General features: G+C 39.5%; 1 protein-coding gene across 1 annotated transcript; it reads right to left on the bottom strand.

The window, feature by feature from the left end:
* Window positions 1-4,135: 4,135 nt before the first annotated feature.
* Window positions 4,136-11,349, bottom strand: LOC131506052 (beta-defensin 130B-like). Its single transcript, XM_058719689.1, has 2 exons — window positions 11,292-11,349; window positions 4,136-4,317 (listed from the first exon to the last, which is right to left on the bottom strand). The coding sequence occupies exons 1-2, from the start codon at window positions 11,347-11,349 to the stop codon at window positions 4,136-4,138; spliced, it is 240 nt and encodes a 79-aa protein (XP_058575672.1).
* Between the last annotated feature and the right edge of the window lie 9,763 nt (window positions 11,350-21,112).

Genomic DNA, 21,112 nt, shown 5'->3' with positions numbered 1-21,112 from the left:
CAGTTTGCTCCCACATGGGATTGAGTCTGCCCTTGAGATTGTGTCCTTTCAGCCAACACTGGTTCCTTTTCTTTTGTACATTCCCTTATTTCAGGGGAGCTCCTAAAACTTACTCCTTTCATTCTCTTCCCACAGGTGTCATATAAGCAGCTTAGGAATACAGTGTCTCCAGATGATTCTTGAGGGAGCTGACAAATTTTGGCTTGTGATTCTTTTAAATCTAAAACTTTTCCTCAGTGTGTAAGAACATATCTCTCCAGTGTAACTTTAGTTGTGGAAAGCCATGTCCTCAATTTTCGTTCCTGGTACCTTGCAGATAGAGCTCTTTGAACTCATAAAAAAAATAATGTAACTGTTTCAGGGATTGGAAGGCTAGTTCTAGGATGAAACTGGAAAGGAACTAGATGCCCCGGGGTCTCCAATGCCCCTCCACTTTCTTTTCTCACCACCCACCCACCCCCCAACACCCAGGATGGGTGAGCATTGCCCTCATGATTAATGCGACAACTCGGCTAAGGGCTTTTTATATGTAAATTTATGTGATCCTCCTAACAAGTAATGAAGTAAATGCCATCATTGTCCTCATTTTTCCAGAATAGGATACTGAGGCACCAAAGGGTCATATAACCTACCCACGTCACACAACTGGTAGGAATGGAGTTGAGATTTGAGTGCAGGCAGACTTCAGTATGGTCCAGAGCCCAGGTATCACCGTGCACCAGTTCAGTGCTCTAAAGCTGTGTGATGTGAGTCACTAGCCACATGTGGCTGTTTAAGATTTACTAACATAAAAAGTCATCTTCTCAGTCACTGGCCACTTTTCAAATGCTCTATAACCACATGTGGCTAGTGGACAATGCAGAAATAGAGAATTCCCATCCTCATCGGAAGTTCTGGTGGACACTGCTGCCCTAGAGTGTAGACTCAAGGCTTTCTGATTTAATTCACTGATGTTCTTTAATATTTTACTGATATTCTTTAATGCTGTTTCCAACGCTTATGAAATAATGGAGTAGCTAACTACTAGCATCAAATATACAAGCATATTAGTGAAGGATAATTGCCCATCATTATTACCCCTTCCAGAAAACATATTTGAATTTTAATGAAATTTTAATATGTTCTCTCTGAAATGACTGATGGAGATCACTTCCTACTCTGCTGGTGCATCTGGCTAGAACTGTGAGTGGGATCCAGTTGTGATGCTACGTCCCTGCTCACACATTTCAAATGATGCCTCAACTGGGTCTAACCGAGACAAAGGGCATAGGCTGTTCCTGTGAGTCCTTCTGAATCAAAGGAGAAGAGACACTCTGAAGTTTCATTAATGTTCCAGTCAGTACACTGTTGACATCATATACTGGCTTCAGTAATGGCTTATTGCATTTTTCTATGGCTAATAATTTCAAATTGTATTTTGTATGTGTTTCCAGGTGTGAAACCAAGCGTTACTGTGTGCATAGGCACGTATATGCCTATGTAATAGGCATTTTAAGTAATAATAAAGAGCTGAAAAGAAACCTTTGAATTCTTTATGTGATCTAAAAACCAGAAAGAACAGAGAACTGAGGCTTTGGGAAAAACCATTTATCAGAGAAGCTAACCATCCTTCACACCATTAATAAAATAAAATTCTAGATTCCTTTGTCATCTCACTCCCTCCCCCTTGGTATTGTTACTTATTTTAATCGGTGATGTCATTAGAAAGGATTGTCTAATGCTAATGAAATGTGTGTATTTCAGCTTCGTTATCAGTCATGGTGAAACTTTCTTTTAATTTTTTTCTCTGATTTACTTATTTAATTTCAGTTTGCATAGGAGTAAACAGACATATTTGTTAAACAAATAAAGCTTTGACTATCAGAAAGTAATGGTAATTATAATATAAACTATAACTTTTCGCATATAGTTTCTCCTGAAATGTCAAAGAAATCTGTTTTCCCATATATTCTTTTTTTAAATTTTTTAAAAATTAATTGTTTTGAGAGAGAGAGGCAGAGAGAATCCCAGGTAGGCTCCATGGTGTCAGCACAGACCCCAGTGAGGAGCTTGAACTCCCAAGAGCTGTAAGATCATGCCCCCCCACCCTCCCCCGCCATGTATATTCTTTCAATATTGAATGTATTTTGTGGCATTTTATTCATTTTAAATTAGTAAACTCTGTCTCATATAATAATATACTAACATGACTGTCTGACTACACATGATGGTTTCTTTCCCCTCCAGTGTTTTAGTAACAAGAGAAACCACTAGTGGCTGGATTCCGTTGGGTTTCACCCTGTGTGTCCCACATGCGGTTTGTCCTCGATCTCATTCAGTCCTTAACACGAGCCCAGAAGTTAAAGTGTTTATTTTGCTCATTTATTGAAGAAGAATTTTAAGGCAAATGAAGGTTAAATAAATAGTTCAGAGTCATGTGACTGATAAGCAAGGGAACCACAGTTTAAATTAAGTATGCCTGACTCCAGAATCTTCCCTCATAGACACAGGGTGTTAGGAGACTGAAGTGTGGTATCCTGACCACACAGACAGGGAGGAAGGTGGCTTTTGTATGCAACACATTTATGGTCTGTGGACAACTGATATCCATGTGAATAATAGAAAAAATCCTAATGAATATTAAGAGGGATAACCCACCTTCCTCTGATTGTCCATAGGCTTTATGGTCAAGAAACGAAAAGTCTTCAGAGCCTGGATGGCTCAGTCAGTTATGTGTCTGACACTTGATCTTGGCTCAGATCATGGTCTCAAGGTATGTGAGTTTGAGCTCCATGTCAGGCCATGCACTGTCAGTGAGGGGCCTGGTTGGGGTTCTTTTTCTCCCTTTCTCTCTGTTTGTGCTCTCTCTCTCTCTCTCTCAAAATAAATAAACGTTAAAAAATGTAAGGGCTGCATGGATGACTTACCCATGGATGGCGTGGGCTCAGGTCATTTTCTCACGGTTTGTGAGTTTGAGCCCCATGTGGGGCTCTGTGCTAACAGCTCAGAGCCTGGAGCCCACTTCAGATTCTGTGTCTCCCTCTCTCTCTGCCCCTCCCCCATTCACGCTCTGTCTCTCAGAAATGAATAAACATTAAAAAAAATTTTAATGTATAAAAAAACAGAAATGAAAGCCTTGAAAATTATTTGTGGGGTAATTGTTTCCGTCTTTGTGGAACTCATGTCATGTAACATTCCTGGTCCCTTGCCCTTTAGTTTGCTTAGCCATAAAGTAGAAATCATCCAGAATTGTTACTATGGTGGGAGTTATTCCAGCCGGAAGGTGGAATTATCTGATGTTGAAATCTGGAAAGAACTATCAGGGCCCGCTGGATTCTCAGCTCCTCTGAGCAGACAGCCTACTGGCTGGGAGCAGTTGTCCTGTGCCACTCCACCAGTGCTGTCTGGCCAGGCTGGGGAGGCCAGCCTCAGTTCCCTATTGCCTTGGCTGGCACAGTGTGCCTAATTCCCGGAGGCAGTGCCAGCAAGATCACGTGGTTAGGACACCTTCCTCCCCATCACTCAGGGAGGTCTCTATCAGTAATGAGATGGTATTTGTACAGAATCAGGTGGTGTGAGGAAGGTTGATAATCCACTTGAGATAATCAAACACTACCTGCCTGCTATTTCGTATCCTTACTATTTTACATATTTAAATTTCTTAACTTTATCTTTCTTTTTTTAATAATTGTTTAAATATTTATTTTTGAGAGAGAAAGAGAGAGAGAGAGAGAGAGAGAGACGGGGACAAGGGAGGGGCAGAGAGAGAGGGAGACACAGAATCCGAAGAAGGCTCCAGGCTCTGAGCTGTCAGCACAGAGCCGGACGCAGGGGTCAAACTCACGAACCATGAGATCATGACCTGAGCTGAAGACGGATGCTTAACCAACTGAGCCACCCAGGCGCCCCTATCTTTATCATTCTTAAGAAATGTTCTATAAATAGCTTTGGGGTATGAGATTCCTCTATCATGAAGTTTGGTCTTATAGCTCCTGAGAGGCTTGCATGTACATCAAGAAGAAGTTCCCCAGGAAGGAGTACATGTGGATTTAGGACATTTACTTCCAGTCAAGGGAGATAAACAAGCAGGTTAAATAGGGAGCTACAAAACTCATCCCTGTGTTCTGGAGTTCGAAGGGCTTACAGTTTGTTCGTACTAAGGAGATTTTGCTTTGGGAGCCGGTGTTGCGTAGGGATATAATATCCACCACTTTCTACAACACTTTTTCTCATCATTGCATTCATCAATGGTATCATTTGTGGAGGTGCACCCTCCATCTCTGCACACCCCTTTCAGAAGAACACACTGTTTCTTCCCCGAGATCATGCCAGGCCTTGCTGCACAGAAAGAGATTGGATATCATTAAATCAGCATCAGATTAAACCACCATCAAATTATCGTGTTCCACATAAAGCAATACATTTACAGAGGACGGCCTGAGGATAGAAGAGATGATATTACCTATAGGAAAAGCCCAGGCCCTTCGGCAAAAGCGTAGTGTCCTTTGGGGGGAGGAGGGCTTCAAGTGCAGGGCTATACATATCCTGGTGTGGGTAGGCTGATTTCTAGAAGCTTGAGAGAGTTGTCCTCATAGGGGGCAGTGCATTTTGAGATGGATCCATTTGTTGGTGTCACCATGACTAGGAAGGCATCCTTGGTATTTAGTGGGTCAAGTACAAGGCAATTGGATTTCCCACCTCATGAATTGTCCTGCCCCAATGCCAATAATATCTTCACTAAAAGTACGATTTCAGAGGAAGTATGCATCTCTCAATCTCCACATCTGTGCTGACCACCCCATCCAGGCTTACAACATCCCTGTCCTCTGGAATGTGTTCTCACCTCCAGCGCCTTTTATAGAGAGTTTACCAGTCCTACAGCATCCACCTTCCCTAATTCCCCCACTACAGAGCTATGGAAGAAACACATTTTCTACGTTGCTCAGTGCCCCTTATCTGTAGATACATGAAGAGAATTTCTCTCGAAAGCTGAAATGTATTTTTCCTTAAATATATGTTTTCCTAATTCAGTTGGCCACTGAGAAGTATGTGACTAAGTACGTGCTTCAAGAGAGTAACTTCCTTTAGTCTTAGATCCTTCCTGTAGCCTTTCAGGCACAACTAGGGTTCCTTCTTTCCCCTGTGCACCTGGTGGATGTTACATAAAAGACACACCGTTCATGTTCATTAATAGTCACTAGTCCCTGAACCATCCTGTCAACCCACATGTTGTCTTTACCAACCTGTAACATATTAACCTTAACTGGCTCCTTTGCTGCCTCACTTCTACCTCTTAACTAAGAGTTTTACCTCCTTTTTGGTTTCTCCATTCTGAAGAAAGATAATAGCCAAATAAACCAACACAACTGAATTTTCAGAACCTGTGTGAGACAGTTGTACCTTTGCCACAGGATCCTGTCTGGTGCCAGCTCGTGACACATCCTGTCCTCAGGCTGGGGAGTTGGGCAAAATCTTGTAGCGCTGTGCCTGCTTTGCCAGTTCTGGAGGATGAAGTGTCTGTCTTTCAGGGAGAGAACCTAAGTTCCCACCAGGTAGCTGTGCGAGGCACTGGCTTGGCTGCCTCATCTACACTGAGCAAAGGCTTGTGCTCAGCTGTGCATCAGTCCTATAGATGGCTACTAGTCTCTCCCGCAATAAATTTATTCGTGTGCTTAATGTCACCTGTAGGGACATTTTCAGGTCTTCTAAAGAAGCTAAAGTCTAGAGTTCTTGGAATGGGGAAGGCCACAGTGAGGAGCAGTAGGGTAGTCTTGGCACCCATTATGCTGGAAAGTTCAACTTCCCGACATAGTGTGTGGTGTAGGGTAGTATTGGTCTCTCTTCTTGGCAGATGCCTCTTGCTTGAATCAAAAGGATCAGAGCAATTCATCCTCCCAGTGATGTGCCCTCCACTAAACATGAAGCTTAACTTCAGAAAGTGTCATCTGAACAGGAAACCAAAGAGTTATAGTCTCCCTTCCAGCAATGACTGACATACATTTGTTGCTAGGCACTACTTCAAGTCAAGAAGATAATAGTAAATTACCTGGCTCATAAAGAAGGGAATTTCTCCCTAGATATCGACACTTATTTTCACTTATTGGAACAATAGGGCAATAGAGGAGAATGATCTAGTAGATTTCAGAATTTATATGATATTAATATGTTCAGATGGTTATATCACATGTAGTGAGAGGAGAGATACATGTTTAATAATTGCTGTTGAGTAAAGAAAATGTAGATATGGTATTCATATGGTATTACAACATAAATTTCCATGGATGAAATGGGGAAAACTCATAATTGCACTAAAAGAAAAGACCACAGAATGGAACGTACTTCTAACCTCAAAAAGGACATGATTTTCTCAGCCTGAAAACACATTGAGTCATTAGCTGTTCTCTTTCTTCTGGTGATGGGGGACAGGGTTTCAATGGGGTGGGCTCTTCCTGGAACTTTATCCATTAAGAAATAGATGGGTAGTTTTCTTTTCTGTAGGTAAAATAGAGTTCAAGCTTTCTTCTGCTCCTGTCCAACGTGCTGGTTAAATATTATGTTATTCTTGGGGCACCTGGGTGGCTCAGTCGGTTGAGCGTCCGACTTCGGCTCAGGTCGCGATCTCACGGTCCGTGAGTTCAAGCCCCGCGTCGGGCTCTGGGTTGATAGCTCAGAGCCTGGAGCCTGTTTCCGGTTCTGTGTCTCCCTCTCTCTCTGCCCTTCCCCCGTTCATGCTCTGTCTCTCTCTGTCTCAAAAATAAATAAACGTTTAAAAAAATATATTATGTTATTCTCCAGAGTCAGTATAAGAAGAATTCTATAATTTTCTTAATTCTCAGGGGGCTAATGAATCAATTTAACAGTTATGTCATTCTAACCTCTTTATGTCCCTACTCTCAAGAATATGTGTGTGTGTATGTGTGTGTGTGTGTGTAATTTACATACATATATATAAAATATGTATATATTCTTTTATAGGATGTCATGGATTCTTTTTCAGAGTCATATGAAGATATGCTCAAGCAGTGATTATTTAACATTCATTGGACTGTAGGTTGACAAACCCAACATTTTCTTGTTTGGATTATGTAGTTTCTTTGGAGAAATTTCCTTCATGAAGACAGTGACTTTTTTAATTTGATTTTTGTTTGTAAATGCCATCAATAAAATTCTTCATGACCTCAGTACTCAATTCTCCTCAAAAGAAAATTTGTGAGTAAAAGTTATTTAGTATTCACTGAATTTCTAAGATTATGAGATCTATTTTAGACACCCAATAGATTCCAGATCCTCAAGGGTCACAGTGGGGATCAAAATTAGGATTTTGAAGAATGTGATATTATTAAACTGATCAAACAGTTTGGCAATTAACCACTGGTACCAAGAGGCAACATCTAGCCAACTAACAAAGAAATTCTTTTTCTTTGACCAAAAGAGGGTTCTAGGCCTTATTTCATAATGTGGCTAAGAACAGCTCAACTGCAAAAGTAAAGTATCGTGACCTTCCCATGCAACTTCAGTATCCTCTGTTCACAAGAGACCTGGCCATTTGAAAGTTACTCCCTCCTCTGCAGACTTATGGAATCTTTGTCTCATCCGTCTGCTTGGCATAAGTGATTTGGGAGACACAAGGAGAGGTGATCTGCAGGAAGAACATGTCCTGAAAGGCATACCTCTGAAGGATTCTTGTCATGTTTGTGGGGAGGCTGACTCTGCCCCCGACTCCACCCCCACCTCTGCCCCCAACTCCAAATACCCTCCTATCCTTCACCTTTCCTTTTTTCAAATTGTGGTAAGAACCCTAACGGCCTACCCTCTTAAATTTGTAAGTGCACAATGCAGTGTTGTTACGACAGGCACAGTGGTGTACCGTTTGTCTCCAGAACTTATTCATCTTGTATCGCTGAAACTTTGCACCCACTGAAAGCAACTCCATGCTTCTCCCTTCCCCTGGTTTCTGGCAACCACTGTTCTACTCTCTATTTCTAGAAGCTGGACTATTTTAGATACCTCATATAAGTGGAATCATGCAGTATTTGTCTTGTTTGCTTTATTTCCCTTAGCACAGTGTCCTCCAGGCTTATCACTGAGATTAGTGTTGAAGTAGGGTCTGTTGTGTGCCCTCTCAACCAGACCCACATCTATTATCATTGGCCCCGATGGTTTCTGTCTGTAAATTCTGAGTCCCTCACACCTTCAGTGATGCACTTTCCTCACCACTTTTGCTAGATTTGTCTTACACTTTAGAATCCTACCTTAAGGAGTGCAGATCTTGGTGCCTCGAGTAAGAACTTGCTTTGGGAAGACTCCAGAGGGGCCTTATTCAAATTAAAGATGGAGGCACAAAGGATGGAAGAATTTGGGACAGTACAAGTTCTCAAGTCCAAGGAAGATCATGACCTAGAGAATCCCCATAGAGCTAGAGTAGGCTTATTTACCATTAGATCACAGCAAGTGTAAGATGGAAAAGTTAGGAATTTTGATTTTCTGATTCCTTATGATTGTTTTTTATACATTTTCTCTATTTTCACACAGTTGCTGGTGGTTTCTCAGGCTTAATTCATTGTGTTTACCTCAAAAGAGGATTCTCCCAAGATTAGAAAAGAGGGAAGCTGCTATTAACTCAGAACTCCTTCTGCAGTGGAACCAGGAAGAGAGACACTGAGGGCAGGACATTGAAATGGTGAAACAAAGGAAAAGTTTGTCAAGGGACTTTTCAGGCTTGCAGGCTGCTGAGAACCCATAGATAAGCCCACTCTGGGTGCATAAATTGTGAACCCCCATGTGATTTAGATACCAGTAATTTCTGTTACCCATGTATAACATCTGATTGTCTTGCCTTCCTTGTTCTTAAAATGCCCTCCTACAAACTTAGTGTTTGTGCCAACTTTCACTTGCACGTAATTCCATGCAATGCCTGGCACATTTTGTAGTATAAACCAGGGCTCTCGTACAGCAGCCTTCTTGCGGTTCCTTGGGCATGCTATGTGTTCTTCTACATCAGGGACATTGCACTGGCTTCTTTCTTTACCAGAGGTGTTGACTGCTTAACTAACACTTCTCTTTCTACTTTGGGCATGCCTCAAGGCAGTCTCTGACATTGCAAACAAGACAATGACCACATGTTATAGGCACTTGTAATACTCTGTTCGTCTCTATTGTCCTTATTAACGTTTATAATTATATATTAATTTGTGTAATCATTTGACAAATATCTGTCTTTTATATCATGGGAAGAAACTTTCCTTTGTTTCCCACTATATCCTGTGTTTTTGAAATGCACAGTGTTTGTATAGTAAGAGGTGCTCAATAAATATTTGTTACCATTGAATGCAATAAGGTATTCTTTGACCCCACACACATTTTCACTCTCCTATTCCTTCTAACACCTGTTGACTGCGGTCTACTTTTTTTTGACTCTGTAGTATCTATGACTGCCTTGCTTTTGGATGTACTATTGTATTTGTGGGTCTCCAGTCTTGTCATTACTTTCTTACCTACTCTAAATGTTAGGCCTAGATTTCCTGGAATCCTGTTTTCCCATAAGTTATTTCTTGCCTTTGGTCTAGGACAAGCTTTTTCTCAATTTGCTTCCCGCCCTTGCCATATCCCTTTTTCCACTAGAATGGAAGGTTTTGGCTAAACTCTACTTCAAGGAGATCTATCTCTCATTAACCTTTTTAAAAAAAAGATCCAGCTCATAACATAGGCTATGACTTTGGGAGGAGACAGTGATTTATGATGAACTGAATTTAGCTCAGGTAGGGGAGAACAAGCATGAGCAAAACCTGTTCACTTATCAACCATGCAGGCGTAATTCTCTGGTGCCAAATGCTTTCTGCTATCTGAGAACTTATAGCCATTTATCAAATTTTAAGGAACACAGATCAGGAAAATCTAAAGACTACCATTAATAGTCCAATAATAGTGCCACAACATTTATCCCATTTGACACGCCTACCTCAGACACTGAAGGAAAGAATTTGGAGGTAAGTAAAATAAGATGTTTCACAGACATTATGTCTTCCAAAAGAGGAAACATAGGAATCTCATTAGGCTCCTCAGTATTTAGTGAGGAGATTTTGAGGTAAAAAGCCTGACAGAAATCAGGGTTACTATTTTATAGGCTATCCAAACCTGTAGATTGATGGAAACAACACTGACCCAGGTTAAAGATGGTTCTAGGTGCCATGTTGCCACCGCCTGTGTGACCTCAGTAAAATCATATTCTTTATGTGGAAACAGATTCTGTTATCTGTAAAATTAAAGAATTAGCCATTAAATTGCCTTCTGATTTTAATCCATGATCATTGTGAGATTTTACATTAGATGTCACTACAAGTGTGTCTCCCTAAAGCTGTGTCTTCTTCTGAGAGAATTGAGAACCAGATGAGAATTACATAAACTCCCTCATTTGGAGACAGCTGTATGTCAGGTGAATCCCAACATATCCACAGAGTAGGTGAAGGTCAAACAAATGAGTATTGTTGATTATAAAGAATCTTAGAGATGAACCAACAAATAAAGAGAGTTATCCAGACCTGATCTGTGTTCAATGACCACAGACATAATTTTGAGAGTTGTGGACATCCTGTCATTAACAGTAGGCAAAGGAATTTTATCAGTTCTTACAAGGATCTGGTTGAACCAGACTGAAGATGACTACATTCCCCCTTTTCCTTTGATTCTACATTTTAATATTCAAACTTCTGAATCATGGGTTCTAAGGATATAATTCATATTCTTAAAATGCTTTCTTCATATTTTGCCTTATGCTTAAAATTTTGCCATTGATGTTTTATTCCACTGTTTATGCTTTTTCCAAATTCCTCTGCTCCCTATTTTTGTTTGTTTGCTTGTTTGTTTGTTTGTTTGTTTTTAATAACTTGGTGCAGTCATTTTTTTTTGTGGAGCTCTGTCTTAGGGACCTAACTTCTCCAATAGACTCCACATCACTTCCATTCATTAACCAAGTTTAAACCAGCAGTCATTTGTACTCTCCTTTATGGAGATTGGGACCCTGGTAAAGGCTACTTGATTTGTTTGCTAAGGCTTAAGTCACATGTCATAGCTTCTTCACCTCTATCTTTATTTGAGCTGCACGTTCTAACCATGAACCTCTTGGATCCCATTTTCTGTTGATGGAAATCGTCATTCTACTTTGTAGTGTTGGCTTCATCAGTTCTAAAGGAGATGATCATGATGGGCTTCTGAATTCCTAAGGCTGTGCATTAGGGTCTGAGTTAAAATGGCCACAATATAATGGAGCATCCCAGTAGACCTCCTAAGATACCAACAGTTATTCACCATCTTACCTTTTGGTATTATAGTCACAAAGAGGAGGAGAACAGAAAGAAGAGAATGGAGTCTCATGGCAGAATGCCCGGCAGAAAGGTGAATGATCAGGGATAGTGGGACACAGGGCCTTTTATTTACTTCTGGGGGACTAAGGTTCCTTGTGGTCAGTGAAGCTTAACAAGTGAGAAAATAAAACAGCTTCCATTGGAATATTTCCAAACCCTGGAGTCTCTAAATTTGGTGACAAATTAACCTAATGGTAGGAAACCAGATGGTTAACCCTCTACTTTTTCTATGGGCTCTCAAACTCCCCAGAGGTCGGTCCCTCTGGCCAATTGTCTTTTGAAGGGGGCCAAAAGGAAGGTCACATGAGTATAAAGTCTTTATTACCAGAAGTAGTCTGACTTGCAAGGGAACTCGTCTACAGTACACTCTTTTCCACAATAAGGATAAGAGAATTGCCTAAGGATCATTTAAAAATAAAAAAGAAGTGGGTACTTGGGTGGCTCAGTTGGTTGCGCCTCTGACTCTTGACTTCAGCTCAGGTCATGATCTCATGGTTTGTGGGTTTAATTCCTGTGTTGGGCTCTGTGCTGATAGTGCAGAGCCTGCTTGGGATTCTCCTTCTCTCTCTGCCCCTATTCTACTCTCTCTCTCTCTCTTGCTTTCTCTCTCTGTCTCTCTCTCTCTCTCTGTCTCTCTGTCTCTCTCTCTCTCTGTCTCTCTCAAAATAGATTAATAAAAAGAGGAAGCTGTATTTTTAAGTTACTCCTGAAAGGAGAGACTAGTGTCACATATGTAAGATATTCTTAATAGTATCTGGAAGGTAAGTAGGCTTAGATCGCACTGAAAACTAACATTTTCTCCTCTATTATTAATCCTTTGTATAACAGCTCCATGTGACAAGGATGGTGAGATCAGAAGAGTTAAAAATCAAACATAAAGAGCACACTATTTCTTTGATAACCATTTATTGTCAAAAGATTATATGCATAGTTTCCAGAGACCTCCTAACCTCTCATCCTGCCTCACCATGTAGAAACAAAATACTGAAAATATGAGAACATGCCTTTGGCTAAGAATCAAATGACCTAAAACCAAATCATCTAAAGCTAATTTACCTACTGATCAATGGCTTAATGATACATGTGTGTGAATTCATTTATGTTTTCATTTGTAAACTTTCATATGTGAGATCAGCTTTTTTGAGAAATATTTTATTTACTTTTATGTCTTCTATTTTGGCTACTTTTGATCATTTTCATGTTTGTTGTTAATGTGTTATTTATTTTTAATAATTGACATTTAACATGCCTCATTTGAAGATGTACAGTGAGTTGATTCAATGCATTTGTATGTTGCGATATGATTGCCACTATAGTGTTAGATAATACTTCCATCAGGTAATACAATTATCATCTTTCTTGTGGTGAGAACAGTTAATATCTAGTCTCTTAGTAACTTTGAAGTTTGTAATACAGTATAACTGACTATAATCACTAACCTGTGCTTTAAATCTCCAAAACATACTTACTAGTTGTTAAGTTTGTACCCTTAAATAACATCTCCTCACTTACCCCAGCCTTCAGCCCCTGGTAACCACCATTATAGTCTCTGTTTTTATGAGTTCAGCTTATTCATTCATTCATTCATTCGTTTGTCATAGACTCTAAGTCTAAAGTTTTCTTTTGGCCAGCAAAAGAGCAGATGCAGGATTAAAGCAAAAGATGGCTAATGTCCGGGAAAAGACAAGAGCCCCGAATAAGGGTCCTTGCCCCATATTTATTCAGATCAGAAGGCTTACACATGTGATGGGTGTGTACAAAGAGATAAAGTAACTAAGAACATTAGTTTGGGGATGTGAGGGAAAAGGGGGGTTTTGAAGATATGCAGTGTTTGGGGTTTGGGTCAATATAAAACAAAATCTGGGCACCAGGCAGATGGGTAGATGGTTGTTAACGGTAGACAGGAGGTGCCATGTCTGTTTAACTTAGCTAGCCTAGGGGATGAGACAGAGGAATAACCTCAGGGTTACCAAGGCACCTTTTCTTTTGTTAACCATCTCTGCTCTGGGCTGCTTCGCTTGCAGCACAGGGTCCATAGTCCAATTCACCCATTTACCTAACCTGGCCCTATCCTCCTGTGAAAGCAGCTTTTCTGCCATAGTACTGAATTGAGGATGCTTCCACCCTGAACATCTAAACTTGTTTATTTCATATACCTATGTATTGGGCACCTTTGCGCCGTTTCTATTTCAGGTCTTTGCCTCTCCCTATGTATTTTGGGGTGCCTTTGCATCTCCCTGTTCCTGGCACTTTTGTGCCTCCCTATTCTTGGGCTGTCTTTGCACCCCCCTATACTTGGAGTGCCAATCTGGTTTACCCAAACTCGAGTGTGAGCATTTTATGACTTTGTATTTCTTTATGCCTTGTTAACCCATTGGTGGAAACCCAGGGTATTCCTAAGCTTATCCCCACATTTATTTATTTATTTATTTATTTATATTTTTTCATTTTTTTAATGTTCATTTATTTTTGAGAGAGACAAAGAGACAGAGCATGAGCAGGGGAAGGGCAGAGAGAGAGGGAGACACAGAATCTGAAGCAGGCTCCAGGCTCTGAGCTGTCAGCACAGAGCCTGACATGGGGCTCAGACTCACAGATTGTGAGATTACGACCTGAGCTGAAAGTCAGACGCTTAACTGACTGAGCCACCCAGACGCCTCTCTCTCTCTCTCTTTTTTTCTCTCTCTCTCTCTTTTTTTTTAATCTTTATTTATTTTTGAGAAAGAAAGAGAGAGAGAGAGTTCAAGCAGGGAAGAGGTAGTGACAGCGGGAGACAGAGAATACCAGGCAGGTTCCACCCTGCCAGTGCAGAGCCTGTCACAGAGCTCAATCTCATGAACCATGAGATTATGCCCTGAGCCAAAATCAAGAATCAGAGACTCTACTAAGCCACCCCGTCACCCCACAAATGGCAGGATTTTCATTTTTCTCATGACCGAATAATATTCCATGTATGTGTATTATACATACAATGTATATATGTCACAGTTTCTCTATCTGTTTACTGCTGATGGACATGCAGGTTACTTCTGTATCTTGGCTGTTATGAAAAATGCTGCAATAAACATGGGAGTGGAGATGTCTCTTCATTTCCTTTGGATATACACCCAGAAGTGGGATTACTGGATCATATGTTGTTTCTATTTTTAATTTTTTGAGGAACCTCCACAGTTTCCATAGCAGCTGAACCATTTTGCATTCTGCCAGCAGTGCACAAGTGCTCCCCTTTTTCTCCACATCTTGGCCAATGCTAGTTATCTCTTGTTTGTTTATTTATTTATTTTGAGAGAGAGAGAGAGGACATGAGCAGGGGAGGGACATAGAGGGAGAGAGAATCCCAAACAGGCTCCATGCCATCAGCATGGTGCCCCATGTGCAGCTCTAACTGATGAACCATGAGATTATGACCTGAGCCAAAAATCCAGAGATGACGCTTAAACCACTGAGCCACCCAGATGCCCCTCTTGTCTTCTTGATGACAGCCATTGTCACAGATGATATCTCATTGTGGTTTTGATTTGCATTTCCTGATGATTAGTGATGCTGAGAATCTTTTCAGGTACCTGCTGGCCATTTATATGTCTTCTTTGGAAAAATGTCTGTTCAGTTCCTATGTCCATGGTTTCAGTTCAATTGCTTATTTTTTTGTTATTGAGTTGAATGAGTTCTTTACATATATTTATATGGATGCTTATTAACCCCTTATCTGACAGGTGGTTTACAAATATTTCCTCCCATTCCGTAGGTTGCCTTTTCATTGTGTTGATTATTTCTTTTGCTGTGAAGAGCTTTGTAGTTTCATGTGGTTCCACTCATTGATTTTTGCTTTTGTTGCTTGTACTTTTGGCGTCACATCCAAAAAAGTCACTGCCAAGACAAACCTCAAGGAGCTTTCGTCTATGTCTTCTTTCAGGAATTTCACAGCGTCTCGTATTGTTTTAAGTCTTTAATCCATTTTGAGTTAATTTTTGAGTGGGAAGATAGGTGTCTAATTTCATTGTTCTCCATGTGGCTGTCCAGTTTTCCCAACACTATTTGTTGAAGAGACTATCATTTCCCCCCTGAGTGTTCTTGGCTTCCTTCTCAAATATTGGTTGACTTTATATGCAGGGGTTTATTTCTGGACTCTCTATTCTCTTCCATTGGGTCTCTTGTCTATTTTTTAAAAATATGTTTTAATGTTTATTTATTTTTGGGGGGGGAGAGAAAATGAGGTTGGGGGGATGAGAGAGAGGAGGATAGAGGATCTGAACCAGGCTCTGCACTGACAGCAGAAAGCATGATGTGGGGCTCAAACTCATAAACCGTGAGATCATGACCTGAGCTGAAGTTGGGCGCTTAACTGACTAAGCCCCCTGGGCACCCCTCTGTGTCTATTTTTTATGCCAAAAGTTTTCAATTTTTTTTTGGTTTTGATGCTGTTGTAAATAGAATCATTTTCTTTTTCAGATAATTTTTTGTTGGTGCATGGAAATGCTACTGACTTTTTAATGTTGACTTTGTATCCTCCAACTTTACTGAATTTGTTAAATAGAACAAACAGTTTTTTGGCAGAGCCTTCAGAATTTTCTGTATATATAATCATGTCATCTGCAAATAGAAATAATTTTACTTGTTCCTTTCCAATTCTGACTGTCTTCTATTTTTTTCTTGCCTGATTGCTGTGGCTAGGGCTTCCAGTACTATGTTGAATATGAGTGGAGAAAGTGGACACCCTTGTCTTGTTCCTGATCTTATGGGGGAAGCTAGCAACCTTTCATCATTGCATATGATGTTGGCTGTGGGTATGTCATATATTGCCTTTATTATGTTGAGGTACTTTCTCTATATACCTAATTTGTTAAGAGGTTTTTTTTTTGTCATGAATGGATATAAAATTTTGACAAATACTTTTTCATCTATTGAGATGATCATATGATTTTTACCTTTCATTCATCTATTAACTTGTGGTATTACATCTATTAATTTGCATATCATGAACCATGCCTGCATCCCAGGGAAAGATCCCATGTGACCATGATGGATGATCCTTTTAATGTTCTGCTGAATTCAATTTGCTAGTATTTCTTAAAAATGTTTGCATCTATCTTCATCAGGAATATTGTCCTAGAGTCTTCTTTTGTTGTAGTGTTCATTTCTGGCTTTGATATCAGTAATGCTGAGTTTGGGAATATTCCCTCCTCTTCAATTTTTTGGAAGAGAATAGGAAGGATTATCATTAATTCACCTTTAAATGTTTGGTAAAATTCACCGGTAAAGTCAACTGGTTATGGGTTTTCTTCATTTGATTACTGATTCAATGTCCTTACTAGTAATTACTTTGTTAAGATTTTATATTTCTTCCTGATTCAGCCTTGGTAGGTTATATGTTTCTAAGAATTTATTTGTTTCTTCTAGGTTGTCCAGTTTTTTAGATTATAGTTGTCATAGTAGCCTCTATGATTCTTTTTATTTCTGTTTCCAGTTGTAATGTCTTCTCTTTAATTTATAATTTTGTTGATGGATTCTCTCTCTTTTTCCCTCATTTAATCTTGCTAAAGCTTTGTCAATTCTGTTTATCTTTTCAAAGAAGCAACCCTCAGTTTGGTTAATCTTTTCTATTATTTTCCTGTTCTCTGTTTCATTTGTCTATGGTCTAAACTTTATTGTTTCCTTCCTTCTGCTAACTTTGGGCTTAGTTTGTTGTTCTTTTTTTAGTTCCTCAAGGCATGAAGTTAGATTGTTATGTGAGTTCTTTCTTGTTTATTGCTATGAACTTCCTTCTGAGAAGGAATGTGTGCTTTTGCCACATTCCATAAGTTTTCTTGTGTTGTGTTTCCATTTTGTTTTTATCAAGATATTTTTTTATTTTCCCTTTAATTTCTTCTTTGATCCTTGACTTTTCAGGACAGTATTGTTTAATTGTTCTGTATTCATCAGTTTTCCTCCTATTACTGATTTCTTGTTTTATACCATTGTGGTCAGAGAAGGTTGTTGGTATGTTTTCAGTCTTCTTGAACTTGCCAGTTCTTACTTGTTTTGTGGCCTAAAAAATGGTATGCCAGTAAATGTTCCATGTGCATCCGAGAAGAATGTGTATTCTGCTATTGTCAGAATGTTCTATTTATGTCTGTTAGGTCCAAGTGGTCTATAATATTGTTCAAATCCACCATTTCCATATTGATTCTCTGTGTGGATGATCTATCCATTGTTAAGAGTAGGATATCAAAGCTCCAAAGCTATTGTCTTGCTGTTTATTTCTCCTTTTAGTTCGATTAGTTCTTGCTATATGTATTTTGGTGCTTTGATATTGAGTGCTTAAATATTTATAATTTTTATATATTTTTGACAAACTGACCCATTTATCATTATATAATGACTTTCTTTGTCTTTTTAAACCATTTTTAGTTTAAAGTCTATTATACATTATTAACCATTTGACTAACCAAAAGAAATCTGAAGAGGATTTTCACTTTTACCAAAAAAAAGGCATTCATGTACTAATGTAGGTTTTTCATAAAAGGAAAGTACTATAATGTGATTTTTAAAAATTTTTTTAATGTTTATTTATTTTCGAGACAGAGACAGAGCATGAATAGGGGAGGGTCAGAGAGAGAAGGAGACACAGAATCTGAAACAGGCTCCAGGCTCTGAGTTGTCAGCACAGAGCCCAATGCGGGCTCGAACTCACGGACCATGAGATCATGACCTGAGCCAAAGTCGGACGCTTAACCGACTGAGCCACCCAGGCACCCCTATAATGTGATTTTTGGCAAAAAAGGAGCTATTCTTTACTTTATGCCACTTTAGCTTATGAAAGATTTCATAGGAATGCTCTCTTTTTAGATAGTGGGAGGAAACCTGTACCTTATTTAAAATAGACAAATTTCTTGAAATACTTAAACTACCAAGCTTACATAAGAAGTCATAGTTAACACGAGCAGTCCTATATTTATTAAAGAAATCTAATGTGCAATTTAAAGCATTTCAGCAAAGAAATTCAAGACCAAATGGTGTCATCGTTAAGTGTATTCTTTCAAGCATTGAAAGAATAAATAATACCAATTTTGCAAAAATTAGATGAGATAAAACTGACCAACTAATTTTGTCTTGTTTTGTTTTATTTTTTGAGGCCATGGTATATTAATCCCAAACAAGACAGAGTCTTTGCAAGAAAATAAAATTTAAAATAGAATACTATCTCTCATTAATGCAAGTGTTATTTATAAAATTTTAGCAAATTTAACCCATTAGCGTATCAAGAGGATAATATAATATAACCAAATGGGGTATTTTCTAGGAATACAAGATTGGTACAACATTCAAAAATTAATATACTTCCACATATCAGGAGACAGAAAAGAGAAAATGTTTGATCGTCTCCACATATACAGTTGACAGCACTAACAGTTGACAATATCAACATCCACTTATGATTAAAACCTCAACAAAATAGTAAATAAATAGGGATTTACCAACCTGTTAACAATATCTATGAAAAACTTAAAGCAACAATCCTATGTCTGGAGGTCTTATATAGTGTAATAAAGTAAGAAAAATAACATTTATACAGATTAGAAACAAAGAAATAAACTATCTTATTCACAGGGGATGGTGTGTCACTTTCTAAGTAGAAAATCTCAAAGCACACTGAAGAGCTACTAGAATAGTTAGCGGGTTTAGTAAATTTGCAGGAAACAGTATATGAGTCACTTGTATTTACTTATGCAAGCAATGGACAACTGAAAACTGAAACAAAACAAAACGCCTCCAAAATTTACAATAGTTTCAACAAACATGAAATAATTAGGGATAAATCTAAAACTATGTATGCAAGATTTGTATCCTGAAAACTACAAAAGATTAAAGTGAGGAATTCTAAATGAATGGTAGGGCATACAGTGTTCATGGAATAGAAGACCATTTATGGCCAAGATTTCAATTCTCCCCAAATTGATCTATATATACAATATAATGCCAACCAAACTCCCAGCATGATCTTACTTTTTTAAGAAATTGATAAGCTGAATATAAATTTTTTTACTGAAATGAAAATGTATACAGTGGCCAAATCTTTGAAAAAGAAAAGGAATATTAGAAGACTTATACTACTTTTAAAACTTACTATATATCTATAATATCAAGATAGTATAGCTTTTATTTTAATTTTTTTAATGTTTATTTTGAGAAAAATAGAGAGACAGACCATGAGCAGGGGAGGGGCAGAGAGACAGGGAGACACAGAATCTGAAGCAGGCTCCAGGCTCTGAGTTGTCAGCACAGAGCCTGACATGGGGATCAAACTCACCAGCCATGAGATCATGACCTGAACTGAATTCAGACACTCACCCAACTGAGCCTCCCAGGTGCCCCGCGATAGTATAGTTTGATGTCAGGATAGACATATAGGTAATAGGACAGAACAGAGTACAGACATAGATCCACAAAAATATGGTCAATTGAAATTTGACAGTGATACTGCTATAGTCTGAACATTTGTATTCCCCCCCCAATTCATATGTTGAAATCCTAATGATGCTAAGTGATAATGATGTGGGATACAAAGGCAAACAAAAAACAATTACATTTCCTTACTGCTTACAGCCTATTGATAAGTCATGAAATAGGCTTCCTCTGGGAACTCAGTTGCCTTGATGTTGACACTAAGGGCAAAAGGCAGTCTTAGCTTAACATTATCCTTAACACACACTTGGGGGTCCACTTTAAACGTAGAGAAATTCCTTTGGAAACTTCCTTTATCTCTACTTCCTGAAGATATATGTTACGAAACATCCTCCAGAGCATATGAACCACTGATAGACATCTGAAGGGTCTCATGACTGAGGGTTTACTAACCAGTAATAAATGACCTTTTCCTAACCATAGCTACCCCCCAAAGGGTCCTGGATACCTTATTTCCCAAATTCCTTAGAGGCTTGTGCTGTCCCTAACTCCCTCCCAACTTGAAAGGATACCATCAGTCACCCTTCACAACCCCAGTGCGGCTCTTTCTGCCCATGGGTTCCATTGTTACAGAACCTGGTCTGGATCACCTGGCGGAAGAACCAAGTGGCACTTGGAGATCGTGGAAGGCAGGATGTTTATTTCACCCCGGAGGGCTCAGAGACGATTGCTCTCCAGAGGTCTGAGTCCTGAGCTTAAACAGAGGGGACAATTTGTAGTCTGTTATTTCCTCATTAGTAATTTGGTGCATGTGGCAAGCGGGGCAGGAAGAAGAACCCAGAACGAGGCGGTGGGGGGTGGGGGGGGTGGGGGCGGTCTTCGGGTGGGGACTGGAATTCCCCTATCAGTCCTGTTGGCCATCTCATAACAATTTTTCCTTATCATCATCCCCATGCTTCTTTAAGAAAACCACCTTTTTTCACTGAAGACATCTCAAGAATTCTTTCTTGGCTTTTGGCTCCGGACCCCAACATTTCCGCATCAATGATATTTAGGAGGTGGGACCTTTAGAGGGTGGTTAGGTCACAAGGCAGGGGCTCGTAGGGGATGAGTGCCATCTCAAGAATCCCCAGAGAGCCTGCTTCCCCCTTCCGTGTGTCAGGATACAGCCAGACGTCAGCAGTCTGCAGTCTGGAGAGGAGAATCACACCAGACCTTGACCATGCTGGCAAATCCATCTTGCATTTCTAGTCTCCTGAACTGTGAGAAATAAACCCCTGTCATTTGTAAGCCAGAATGGCTGTGGTATTTTGTTGCAGCAGCCCAAGCAGATTAGGACAGCAAACAGATACCAAGAAATGGAGGTGCTGCCGTGACACACGCCTGAATGC

This window comes from Neofelis nebulosa, chromosome 3 (assembly GCF_028018385.1).
Source record: "Neofelis nebulosa isolate mNeoNeb1 chromosome 3, mNeoNeb1.pri, whole genome shotgun sequence".
NCBI classification, from domain to species: domain Eukaryota; kingdom Metazoa; phylum Chordata; class Mammalia; order Carnivora; family Felidae; genus Neofelis; species Neofelis nebulosa.
The sequence above is the reverse complement of the archived record's forward strand: the minus strand, read 5'-3'. Positions and strand labels throughout refer to the sequence as shown.